Below are 14,220 nucleotides of genomic sequence, written 5' to 3' on the forward strand. Positions count from 1 at the left end.
GCCAGAAAATTTTTTGGCGTGTATCTATCACGAACCAGAAACTGAGTAATATTTCAAGTGTAGACTACAGCGATAACTGTTTAACAAAATTACAGTAAAAACGATTGTTGCCGAAGAGCTTTTGGATGGTTCTGTTTTGGCGGAAAAATATCAATGTTGGACACATTCATAGTCACAATGCCAGAATTGCATGGGAAGAATGTAATTTTATACCGTTCTTACGATAGTCCGGTTTACGTAATATGAACTAACCCGGGTTTTCAATCAGCCAAGGATTGTCAACTCGGCAGCTTTTTTCACAATTATTATGAGTATGTTTTTCTGCAACGAAGACAATTTATTTTTCAAACTTACCGCTGGTTCGATAATTGAGCCAATTGAGGAGTTTATTGGAGAGGCAAATTCGTATTCTGAGAACCTCGATAGAAATTGTTATTGGAAAATTAAGAAATCAAAAAAAAAACTTTTATCTTCAGCAGCTGGAGACAATATAGACGCTATAAAATGCTCTTAGAGATATTGTATATGAATTCTTAAACAAAATATTATCTTAAAGTCTCCAACTTAACACTCTTAATGGCCATCAATGGCGTAGCACAATACAAAGTGCTACCCGACAATAAGTGAATTTGGTTTGTAGATAACCTAGAAGATTGTCGTCTGGTTTCAAAGAAATGAAGGAAGAATGTCAACCGCAACGAATTGCTTGTCTTTAGCAATACTTCGTGGCAATAATATACCCGCGACATACACATGCACATACAGATCGGGAAACATATATAGCTGCAAGTGAAATGCATAATTGTAATCCAATACGGAAGCAATGGATATGTGCGCACGCGCATACGCACACTTCGCTCTAATACACACGTACCAATATATCCATACTAGACTGCTGGCCGCACTGGTATGCAGTAGGCCGTTGCAAGCTAAAACCGCTAACCGTCAACTCGTTTTGCCTGCCATTTGTCCATTAAACTGACAAGCCGAGTGCGCACAGCTGGACAATGCCGAAGCTGTGGTTCGCTGGCAATGCCAACTATAGTATATATATGGGTGTGTGTGTGTTTGGAAAAAATGGTAATAATGAAAAAATACCAAAGAAAAACAACAACAGCTTGCTTAGCCAGTGCAGTACCCGCGTACATTGCCCCCACCCCATCCCGTCTCCAACGTAAAAAACACGAGTCATCGCATCGCTGCGCGGCTTTTATAGTCAATTGACAATTATTACATGTTTTTCATGGTTCGATCTTCTCGGCCAACTTGCCGCATTGGCTGCCATACACCAGGCCAGTTTGCTTTTTGTATGCTTTTGCAGTAGCCATGCACTTGAACGAGCTTTTAGTCGCTACTGCAGCTTGTACTCCATACATGTGTGCATGTACAATATATTGTTGTAGTTGTGGCAGTTGACTCGCTGTTGCCCTCTTTTATACGCGCTGCTGCCACAATGCATACTTGCTTGGCACATTCCAATCACTTTGCCTTTAACCACTTTGCTCACTGAATTTCTTTCTTATCATTTACGGTTTTTGCTGCCACCACAATTCATCAATGTCTGTCCATATGTGCTCCGGTGTGCCGTTTTTTGTTAGTTGTCCGATACGTAATTCCATAAATGTAGTAAACTGCCTCTATTGGCATGCACTTTTGCGCATTAGGGTGGATTTTATTTGCCTTCATTTCTGCTAAACCAATTTCTCACACCTTAAAAGGCTCATAAATCGAAATTTGGGTAATAAATTAGTTAAAAGGACAGAAGTAGTTATCAGATAGCCTTGAAAGTGTTTCCTTAACGACAGGCTAATGCGATGTCCTAGGTCGATATGGAACGTACTCGTATATGTCTCATTCAAAGTAATCTCCTCATGTACAAGCAACTACCTACTAAATGTCAAATAATTCCTACAAGGGTTACATGGTTGCCTCTTGATCGAAAGGTGTGTTATCACAGACGTTTTAAGAGACGAGAGCATAGTTGCATCAAGCCTAAGGAGCAAAGTTTGCACTATTGAGATATAAAAAAAGCTTTTCTTATCGAACAAGACTATCACACATACTATCATCAGAACTGCCCTAACATATTCTCAGAACTGAATTAATTCATATGCAGTAGCGTGAACGATGACGAATATTAACGAGCTTTATGTCGATTTCAATATAATTCAAAGCATTAAGTGTTATAAAATAATTTTGTTAGTATATATGTATCATTACTTAAATCGGATTGTGAGCATATATAATATATAGTAAAAATAAATACATTTTGTTTGTAATAAATGGTTTATTTAATATAGTTAAAATTAATCGATTTGCATCAAATTTGCACGAATTGTTTGATAACTAGTATCCAACAAAGAGATGAGCCACTGAGAGACTAATTGTGAGCTGGGGAAAAGAAAAAGATTCGACCTAAGATATTAGCAAGGCTCAAAATACCACTAGTACAGTCTCAGTACTCGTAATTCGTTTGATAGAAGAGAATTAGATCCCAAAAAAGAGAAATTATTAATAATTCCAATTGAATGGAGAAGTGAAATTCGTAATTAAATATACCAGTAAAGTAGAGAAGCCACGAAGCCATGACCATTTATTTAAAATACTGATTATACTGTGTTTAATTACTATCCCGACTTCTGGTTTTTTTAACTTAACTCTAACTCTTTGCCTTATCTATAGTCTACTATAGAGAGAACTTATAACACTGAACATATTGATATTTTTATGATTATTATCATGATATACTTGAGATTTCTTAAGAGTTGAGGTTAAAAATAGTGTGATAGGAGTGCATAAAGTATCTCTTCAAAGCTGTATAACCGAGTATAAATTATATCCTGAACAAAGTATATTAAGGTTATCACGAAGTTTTTAACATCCAAAAGGAAACGTCGGTGACACAATTAAGTGTATATATGTACATATGTAAAAATGATTAATATGACATCGCTGAATCGACTCAGCTCGCGAACTCAGCTCGTCACTCGGTTTTTAAGATATCGATCTGAAGTTTTTCAAACATTTTTTTTTTCTAAAAATATGCTTATTAGTCATAATCGCCGTTGGAACAAAATTAAGTTCATGTATGGAAAAATTTTAAATTTGACACGAAGTTCGGTACAGATTGTTGTTGATGTTGTTTTTGTAGCGGCAGAACTCTGCCGAGTTGACAGTCCTTGGCGGGATAAAAATCGAGTCTGTTTCGGTTACGAAAACCCAACTGTCGGGCAATGAATTAGTATCAAAGAGAGTGCTACAATCTACGAACATATTGTTCAGATCAATCTAGTATAGCATATAGCCCAAATTAAGTTTTTGTATTCGACTTATTTATTCGACAGACATCTCTTCACGAAATTTGTTAAATTGTTTCAAAACATAGTACCAATTGTTCATATTGGACCACTGTATCATATAGCTGCCATTCAAACTAATCGATCAAAATCAAGATAAAGATACTTTTGCGCCTTTTTATGCTATAAAAATGCCTCTGTGAAGGGTATAGCTTCGGCACAGCCGAATTTAACTTTTTTTTTTGATTTTGATGTAAAAACATTCTTAACTGTTCATACTTTCACTGGGGCTACCAATTGAGCAATAACAGTGATTGCTTTGCTTATCGAAGTCGAAGTCAAGACTGCAAAGACTCAAGGTCAAATTAGTACATGCATCGGCTTTATAAATATATATTTTGCACTTAAATAAATGCGAAAATTGTTTAGTAAAATGATTCTCACATTATCACATTGCCTGTTAATTCGTAAACAAATATATAAATAAACAGTTGTTGTTGGTTTTTTACTCAAAACTTTATTAACTCATTTTTAACGTCAAAGTAGCACATGAGTGACAGCCGTAACCCTTTAACTACGCACCTAGAATACCGAACGATTACAAATAATGCATTACGAGAAAATCCATTACAACATTTGAGAAAGGCAAATGAGCTAACAAAGCTTTTAATTATTCGGGGCATAATGCAGGCATACACACATACAAACATATATGTATAACTATTTTTACCACAACGTCGCTCAGTTCTATATATTCATCGGTGTGTTGCAAGTCGAAATTAAAAATAGTACATTTTTACAAATACAAATCACGTAGTAAAATAGAACAGCTCTGGGCAGTCAAGCTGTAACTCGCCGCCGCTTGAGCTACAAAGTGCCACAATCTATCTACCCGCTGCAAGTCTACATATGTTTGTATGTATGTACATGCAACGCTAAGCCGGCAACCCATCGCTAGTCGGTTCGAGGTTTGTATGTTTGGTCGGTGGCCATCGGTCAGGGTATTTAAGTGGGCCGCTTTGACTTCAATTAAAATGCAGTTGTCGGTAGTCGCTGGGTGTTTGTTGTTGTTACTTTTATGTTTTGGTTTAAGATTATGGGCTGTCAGTTTAGCATGTTATTTTGCTGTTTGTTTATTTGTATGCTGACTCGTTCATTGGAGTGGTCGGCCCGTCGGCTTGAAATCCGTTAAGTGCTCCTGCAGCTACTGCAACAACGTTGCTTAAACAATTTCCTTCTGCCACACTTTTGAGTGTCTTGTATATATATTATATATATGTATATATACATACTTGTTTACTCACCGACCCAACGTTTTGTTGCTTTCGGTGCTAAGCACTTGTAAAATGTTTGTCAGTTGGTTCGTTTGCGGTTAGTTTGCACTTAAGTACGTATAACTGTAAGTCAAGTCAAGTCTTGGTGGCAAGCGTGTGCTATTTAGAATTATGGTGGGCATATTCATATGTTTTTATATATGCACATATGTACAACCCGCAAAATTGAAAAAAATTAGTAAAAATAAAAAAAAAGTGAAAAATAAACTTGAGTTAGCAGTAAAATGTGGAATTTAACTGCACTCTAAGAAAAACGAACGCAGGAAAATAAACTGGTCGCGTGTCATACTTTTTGCAAAAAGGCACTAACAATTTTTATACCTTTCATGAAAATGTATTTTTAGACTCTTGCAACATGTTGCTACAGAGTATAATTGTTTTGTAAACCACTAAAGCTACAATAATCAAATTTACCAAGGACAAATTCTATCAGATTCCCTAGCGACAGTGTGAAAATGAATGGTACCGGATTATAACCCCGTTCTCTCCCCATATAACGGTTTTGTTAAAAACTACTAAAGGCGTGATAAATCAATAACTAAATGCGCCAGAGAGACTAAATTTTACACTTAAGATTATACAAGAGGGCTTTAGAGAAGCCAATGTTAAATTAAGATAAGATAAGAGAACCAATTAATGTATCCGGATAAATCTTTGCAAAAATAGTGCTTTTGAGGTGTGCAATCTTATGACCCAAAATTGTCAAAATCGGGCTCCAAATGTTCGAGCACCCAGCTACCGTATATGTGGACCACAGTTCCTATTGCGATATTTTTATCGAAAATATTGGTCAATATGTGAAATACATTATTAAAATTCGAAAAAATTCTTTTCCTGACAATATTATGCTTGTATGTCAAAAATGAATTTAACCGGATCAATACTACTTTTAGCCTCCATATATCTAATAGTCTAATAATCTAAAATTGAGTGAGCGTGTTTTTCCAATAATGGTGCATCTTCATGCCTAAAATAGGTAAATACGGGTGAAAACTTGCTCTAACTCCTATGAGAGAGAGCATCATTTTCTGTTAGTAATATGTCGTAAAGCCAAAAGTAGATAAAATCAGGTCAAAACTATCCCTATCCCCGTAATACGTAACGCTAGTTGCAAGAGTATGAAATGTTTGGTTGCACCCGAACTTAGCCCTTCCTAACTTGTTTTTAATATTAGGTCTAGTAAAAAGAAATTTATTATTTTTTCAATAGATGGATTTAGTAATCTGTATCTCGCATTGTATAAGTGCGATTGGGTTATGCAATATGGCGTTAAAAAGATAAGATTTCCTGGTAAAAAACCTCTGAGACAGTTTTCTAATTGCTTGGCTTAGCATTGTTCGAACACGCGTCAAAGATTAACGACAGTGAATAGAAAATAAGTTATATTCTACAGTGTTTCTTTGATAAAGCTGAAAAGGCGGCTGAAAATGTTAGAGCATTTATATCTTGATACTGTAGCAGTCAATTACAAGCAATTTTGGTTTCGTAGATTTCGTTCCGGTAATTTTGTTGTCAAAGATACACCACGCTCTGGAAGAACAATTGTTTGGTGGGATTGGCAAGGAATCTTCTAGGATGAGCTGCTCTCCTACGACCAAACTCTTAATCCGGTCTTGCAATGTCAACCACTGGACGATCAGAAAAAAGTAATCGCCAGAAGCGGCCAGCCTTGGTCAATAGAAGAGGAATTGTGTTCAATTCGGACAACGACATTCCACAACACATCGATAGTGACTCGCCAGAAGCTCCGGCAGCATGGTTGCCATGTTTTTTTGCATCCATCTTATGGCTTGAACCTAGAATCAAGTCAATACTACTTGTTCTTCTCTATGGCTTATGAAAATCGACTCTCCCAGCTTTTTGCCAATAAGGACGAGGGTTCTATGAAAGTGGTATTGTTAAATTATCTTCATAATGCCAACAAGTTATCGAACAAAGCGGTGCCTATATCCCTTAAATTGGATAATTTTAACTATGCTAAATAAAATCTGCAATTTATTGCAAATATAATAGATTTATTTTTAGTAGACCTTATTTTTGCAATTCAATATCTATTCGATATTTTAAGGTGTTATAAACAACAGTTAGGTTAATAAAACAATTATACTTTACGCAGCATATTGCGATAGTATGAAAATTCACTTCCTTCAAATAACAATGTCTTGTAAAGCTTACTACCTATTTAATTAAATTGTATATGTATATTTGAAATAGACTTACCCATTACAAAACTCCGTGTGGCCGCTTTGATAGAAGTACCATATTGTTGAGATCATTGTAGCATACTTGTTGAATATTGACTTTATATACACTATGATCTCAAAAAAAATAAGACAGTTTTGGTAAAGCTATTGAATTTTTAGCTGAACTACTTAACCCGCGAAAATATTACACAACAATTTCAGCCTCAATTATTCGAAGGTAATACGGTTATGATTCATATCGGTGACCTGTTATGAGGAGTACAGATTCGGAGAATACGGTAGATGCAGAAGTAAATTGAAACAGTTTTGCCATCGTTTTTATTGATTTGCATTTAGCTTTCGCATACCGAAAAGTTCATAAATTCAATATAGGTATCCATCACGGTCCTTTGATATCTTTACAGTGCTAACCATGTAGATCAATTTCAGTTTATTGTCATCCAAAACCATTCCTTGGTTTTTATAGGTTTTCGTCCGTACCAAGCTTTTTTAGACGACTGGATTTATTCATGTTCGGTGCTCCTAAATACTATATTCGACAAATTAATAAAGGGACCATTTTGTGGTTTATAGTATACGAATACATGTGTGTTTTGAGGCCAAAGTCTACCTTCAGAACGTATATTGGGTGATTGTTTACTCATATGTCTTTCTAGCTTCAAAGAGTTTAACAATTATTAAGAGCTGTCACAGTTTTAATTAGAGTCTTTGAAAGAGTGGAATGATGAAAAAGCTATGGGAAGACATATTGTCGAAAGAAAACTTAACTTTCAAGTCAGTTTGAAAATGACAGGTCTAGCGAACCACTGTCTATTCTAACGAACAAAAATTTGGCATGAAAGAAAGGTAGTGTATCATGCTGTATTAAGGATGACCATAATGAATTTCAGAAAGCCCCAAAAACTTTGATAGATTAGCTTTTATTTCTCTAATGGGTAGACATACCTGTAGAAGTTCCGATATATTTATATAAATATAAATATATATGTAGGTTGAAACAGCGACTAACGAATCCCCAATAATAAACAAACACACAATTTCCCAATTATTGTAAAAATATTTTGAATTTTCTTATCAGTTGGCAACTCTACTTTTACTGATCAACTATCGCTCCGATAAGCAAGAAAAAAGCAATCAAATAGAGAATTAACCAAATATATGTGTCAAATGCAATTTGCATACGCTCCCAAAAGTACAAAAAAAAAGAAGAAAAACGTAGAAAAACAATAACAACATGTGCAGCTGTTAGGTCATTAAATAGAAAGCTGGAAATGCAAGCGGCAAGGCAACAAGTGGAAAAAGTTGTAAATGAAAATCAGACGCGCGCTTGAGCGCATTTCTTCAATGCAGTCACAGACGTGAAGTGAACTTGCCCGACGAGTTTCATGTCAACACAAACGCTTACAACAAAAACAATACAACAATATGTTAAAAAATGCCGCGCGATTGCAATGGAGATGGTGCGAATGCAATTGACGGCGGCAAAATGTGGCGCGCCTGCGCGTATAACTGTGTATGCTAGGCAGATGACTTGCGTTTTGACATATATACGTGTGTGCATAAATGTGTGTGTGTATTGAAAATAGGTCTGTATAATATATATGTATGATTGTAATGTGCTTTCATAATACTTTTTGTCGCATTATCGCTGGTTTCTAGACTTTTTTTTAATAAGTTTATACCCAGAGCAGGGTATTTAAAGTTTTGTAAAACGTCAAAGACCCTATAAAGTATATATTCATATATATGTATACTTGTATATATATATATAAATGATCAGCATGATAAGTAGATTGAATTTGGTCTTGTCCGTCTGTCTGTACATCTGTATATCTTCAGTTTTTGAGATATCGGTCTGAAATTTTACCCACGTTCTTTTTTTTCCAAGGAGCTGCTCATTTGTCGGAACTGCCAATATCAGGCCACCACAGCATATAGCTTCAGATCGTTCCACTATGGCTTATAGCTTTAATATAAGCTCGATTGCTCAAAATTAAGTTCTTGTAAGAAAATCTTATTTATCTGATGAGATATATTGACGAAATACAAAGCAACGCTAACAACTTTCGAACAAATTTTTGACCGATCAAAATCAAATTCTTGTATGGAAATTGTATTATTTGTGAAGGGTATTTTATGTTTATTGTATGTTTTTATATTTCTATGCTCTAATGTAATATGAATTTCTAAGCGTTTTTCTTAATTTTTCTCATCGCACTACTTGTATTACTTGAATATTCTAGCTCAACTGCCCAAAGTGAGCAACGCTGGCTGGACGCGGTCATATGAAGCAACATTGACACATACAAATAAACACTTGTGACATTGCAGCAGAAAATCAATAAACACCACAACAATAGCAGCAATAACAGCAAGAACAGCATGCAGCATATGGCTGTGCTGGAAAAATTTAACGATGCCACATATTGTTGCAGAATGTGGAATCTGGAATAAAAATGCGCGCATAAATTACCGCCACAACGGCAGACATTGAAAAAAAGAGCAATAAATTTGTTCGCTGGAATTCGCAGCGACTACCAAATTGAGCGAACTGTGTAGCAAAGAAAAAAAATAAAATAAAAAGCAACAACAACACATTAAAGTGCAGTGCCAAGTCTGATATAGCCGCAAGTTGCCGCGCATTTAGCATTGGAATGCTGGTAGTTTGCGTCAGCAGCTGTTGCGCTTGCTGTTGTTGTTGTTGCGGCAGTAACTTTACTGCAGCCGCAGTTAACGTGCGTGGCGCGCATTCGCCATTGACCGGAAAATCAACGTCAACATTATTGACGTGCGCAACATTTAATGGCAGCACTGCAAGCACAATACAACACATACATACTTACCATACATAAACAACTATATAGGTATATAACGGCAGCTGCCGGTAGACGTTGCTAAGAGCGTGTCTTTTGGAGCCAGCCTGGGAACCAGCGTTAAGTGCGCTATGCTGCCCGGAACAAAAGTCACAGCCATAAGCTACGTCGTACGCATAAAAAATAAAGCAAAGCAGAAAGCAATAACAACAAATAGCGTAGAAATAAAAAAAAATTAAAAACTTGTATGTTTGAAAATTCAGCAGTTAAGTGCGTTGTCGCGCCTCCCATATCAACACAACCGCCTTCGCTGAGATGGAGGAGGATGTCTTAAATGCGCTGCAAACGCGCACGGCCTACTTGCCCGGCGGCTATGATCGCGCGGGCAAAATTATCATCGTTGTTAACATCATCAACGATTTACAATTGTGGAATCGCCGTTGTTTGGAGCTATCGATTGCCTACTTAAAAAGTGCGTTGAGGTGAGTGATTTGCGCCTTCTCTTTTTTCTTGGTTGAAAAATGTTCCCATATCAATTTAATTTGCTTATATAGTATACTCGTATATGCATATACATAAATACACACGTATGAATTATTAGACATGAGTTCCAAGACATGTGATAATACTTGAAAATTTAAAGCTTAGTGAAGTGTTTGTTTAAAACTTTCTTCCAATAAAGTGAAAAGAAAAAGTTTTGGTTTATATGCTGCTTAAGTTAGGTTAGGTTATACTGGCTGGCGCGCCGTACATATACCTACTGGTACTTAGTAATGTCGGTTGAATGTTCAGTTTAATTTGAGCTGAAGTATTCGTCAAACCGTTTTGCGAACTTAAAGAGCGACTTGATATCTAATTTTGATACTTCATCTAGTCCCTTTAACTGCGAAACTCCTAAATATCTAAGACGTAAGACGAAGTTCTTAAAGCTTTACAGCAGCAGATTAGGTTTCCAGCGTCTCTCTTATGCCTACTCCCTTTCCACATGTATCGTCGCTACTAATGCCCATCCGGCTTGCAGGTGATGCTAGTAAGTTGTGACCTGTCATTAAACCAACAACCGTCCTGCAGTCCTTTCCAGACGGTGTGAGTGCTGGCTAAGTTAATCAAAAATTTTTTTCCGAGTTTTCCAACTACTGTTTATCTCAAAAAATCTCAAGCAGTTAATATATAGCTGCAGTGTTTTTTTATTCAGGAAATATTCAATTTTTTTTGTGTCACTGGTGAAGGGAATAAAAAGGTCTTTAGAGTATTATAAAACAAATAAGCAAAGCAATACAAATTATATGTGGATTCAGAAATTTCTTTTTAGTTCTCGATACAGCAATTCAAAACTAGGTAAAAGATAGTCTTCGATAATCACGGATTTATAGTGTTTTAACAGAATTTAAGAAGATGCTACCTGAGGACTCTCCTTTCAGAAATTTTAACCTAACTTTATAAATATGGTTTCGTAAATATTCTTCTTTAGATATTTTGATATGATGATTATTCTAAAACTTGAATATTACTAGAACTAGACTAAAAGATATATAATAGAAATAGTGTTTAGTAAGAAATAGCACGGAAAATTTAGGAATTTATCATGACAAAGCTTTGGCTATATGTTGTCTCATCCGCCTTATAGTCCAGACCTTGCTCCATTTGACTACCATTTGTTCTGGTCGATGCAGAACGTCCTCACTGGACTACGGTTCACATCAGCAGAGGGTTTCAAAAATGAGCTTAATTCATTAATTCAGGCAATACTTTTCAATTATACTATTGTGCATGTTTTTCTTAAATAAAAATCTATCAAATTTTGAAAAAAAAAACACCGAAAAGTCGGGTATAAAAAGGTCAGCGCAAAAATGTTAAAAGTATTTATGATAAATTTTATTAAAAGTTGAACTTGTCGAAAGAAGAATTGTTGGTAAATTAGCAGAGAAAATAAATTCTTTATACAAAATTTTAATTATATACTTGTAAGAAGCAAATTCCTCGCAAATTTTCTTGTTTGCAAGAAATTTATATATACACTTATATATATATTATATAATATACATTAATTAAACAATTTGATAAATTAAAAGAGTCAATTCAAAAATGCAAAACACAACTTTATTGAAGTTTTGTTAGTTCATGACTTTCAAACTCTGAAGAGCTTCAGAAATGAAACAGATCTAGCAACGATTTATTGGTTAAAAAATATACAAAACTTTTTTTTTAAATTGCGCTTATTCTTGTAGCAACTAATTACGATAAATGTTTTTTGTTTTCCACTTTATACAATGATTGTTGCCTTTCTTTACTTTCAATAAGTAAATTGACAACATTCAGACTATGACTAATATGCCGTAACACTAAACATTAGTTGTGTTTAACGAAAAAGTTATTCAACTAATTTTAAATTTCAATACTAACTGAGCATTTTCGGTCATCTTTATCTTGCAGCGCCGCCACTTTGCAGCGCGGCGTCACCGTCATTGTGGACGCACAGAAGAGCACGACACGCATTACACGCACGCATGCGCGCATCATTTACGCACTATTCGATGAGATCACAGTCAATTTATTTCTAGTCAGAGCGGAGGGTTTTTGGGAGAAGCATGTGGACACGTGCACGAGCAAAACGCAGGCGAAGGGCGAGGTAAGTGCTAATGATTTAGTGTGAGAATAAAAAGTGTGTTTAACAATTGGAGAAAGTAGCTTAAAGCGGCAATAAAATGTTTGAATAATTCTAATGCTTTTAATTTTCGTTGCTTTATCAAAATTATTATAATACTTGTATACAAGGCTTTTAATTGCATAATTAATATTATGTAAATTTTTATTATTTGATTTTAATGTAATTTGTGTTTTTTGTTTCACATATTTCTAGCCCATTGTGCTCTCGAAGGCGCGTTTGATAAAATACTTCGACCTGTCACAGTTGCCAGAGGAATTGGGTGGCACTTTGTCATTTAACTATGATTTATGGCTGCAACAAAGAAAGGTACGACAGAAATTATGGTGCGTCGGTAAAAAATAATTTAATATTAATTTATGTGCATTAAATTTATTTGTAATATTTTTTATGGCAGTAATAGAACGAAATTTTTAGGTAAAAATTTTAATTTTATAAAAATTATAGGGGCAACTTTATTTATGCATTATGTTAATGGAATGATAAATTATTTATACTTTAATTGGTTTATATTATGGAATTACATATACATATATTAGAGTGTACATATTTTTTTGATATGAAAAAAAAAAACTTAACAAAACCATGAAAGTGGTTTTGGTGGTTGAAAAAATTGAATAATACAAGGCAACCCTGAAATCTGAACGTGACATAAAAAAATTATTGTAATTTTTAGCAACAAAATTTAATATTGAAATTTTAGTCGATTTACGTAATGCATAAATGCGAAAGCCATAAATCGACTAAAGTTTCCAGAAAACATGAACAAATGTTAACTTCGGGGATAAAAGCGCGTGTGTAAAACTTGTGAACGATAGCTCAAAAACTGTGAGACTGAATCGACTCAGCTCGTCACGCTGTTCATTTATACTCGTATATAGCATTTATAGAATCTTCGACGTTTTCTTGTGGGTGTTGCAAGTTTCATGGCAAACTTAATATACCCTCTTCTGGGTATACAAATATATATTTCCTCCTAAAATAGCCGATTTATACGGTTAGGATACTCGATTTGATAACTAAAATCAACCGAAAAAAATCTTACATGATTTTCTCATCATCTACAGCAATGAAGGAATAGTCTAATAGTCTAAGTCATATGTTATATGTTTTTATAAGAATCTAAATCTCCGTCAAGATGGCTTAAGATAAAGGTAAATGTTCCACAGTACTCGCCTCTACCAAGCGTTCTTTGTATACTACTTAAAGCCAATACGTATGTACAGCTATTGCACAAAATCGATTTAATTCATAAAACATATATACATACATTAGGGTGTATCAGTTTTTTTTAATGAAAAATTTGACAAATACAAGCCATGAGGTTTTAGTAGTTAAAAAAAAAATAAATAAGTAAGGTAGAGTAAGTTCGGGTGTTACCGAACATTTTATACTCTCGCAAGGTAAAGTGATATATGAGATTTTCGTATATATTTTAAATAAAAGTAGGTAGTATTGCATTAGTTATTTGCAATCCTAGGTAATAAGATAGACGGTTTTTAGAAAGTGATTATTTCTGAAATTCATTAAGATTTTTTACATATTAACAGATAGATCCGGTATATATATAACCAGAAGTTTGAATATATATATATATATATATTAGATAAATGGGGGTTAAGGAAAATGTCATAAAAATATTCTCCCCAAATCTCAATACTAGTTTTCAACATACTTAGTCGTTATATGGGGAGGCGCGCGGTTATTATCTGATTTTACATATTTTCACAGTAGGTGAAGAGGTGCTAAAAGATCTTCTTTCAAGCAGTTTGGTTAATTTAGCTTTAGTGGTTTGGAATATATTTACATTCGACCTCTTTTGAATGCCAAGTAGTATATATAACAATTTTGATCAAGATATCTCAATTTTTATTCAAGTTATCGCTTGCACACAGACCGATAGGTCAA

The 14,220-nt window shown here is 34.7% G+C and overlaps 1 protein-coding gene and 1 long non-coding RNA gene across 12 annotated transcripts in view; one reads left to right on the top strand and one right to left on the bottom strand.

The window, feature by feature from the left end:
* LOC118680386 (uncharacterized) overlaps positions 1 to 14,220 on the bottom strand; it is a 290,728-nt gene that overhangs the window by 35,490 nt on the left and 241,018 nt on the right. The gene's annotated exons all lie outside the window — the stretch shown is intronic.
* Positions 1 to 14,220, top strand: part of zormin — a 187,531-nt gene that overhangs the window by 7,772 nt on the left and 165,539 nt on the right. For 8 of the 10 annotated variants that reach the window (XM_070111806.1, XM_070111800.1, XM_070111801.1 and 5 more), the window contains exons 2-4: positions 9,078 to 10,129; positions 12,081 to 12,276; positions 12,508 to 12,621. In XM_070111806.1, the coding sequence (XP_069967907.1) occupies positions 9,963 to 10,129; positions 12,081 to 12,276; positions 12,508 to 12,621 (477 nt within the window). In that variant the 5' untranslated portion in view covers positions 9,078 to 9,962. Of the gene's footprint in view, positions 1 to 9,077; positions 10,130 to 12,080; positions 12,277 to 12,507; positions 12,639 to 14,220 lie in introns of those variants that run through there. The other 2 variants (XM_070111802.1, XM_070111803.1) reach the window with 2 other exon arrangements.

Source organism: Bactrocera oleae, chromosome 6, assembly GCF_042242935.1.
Source record: "Bactrocera oleae isolate idBacOlea1 chromosome 6, idBacOlea1, whole genome shotgun sequence".
NCBI classification, from domain to species: Eukaryota; Metazoa; Arthropoda; class Insecta; order Diptera; family Tephritidae; genus Bactrocera; species Bactrocera oleae.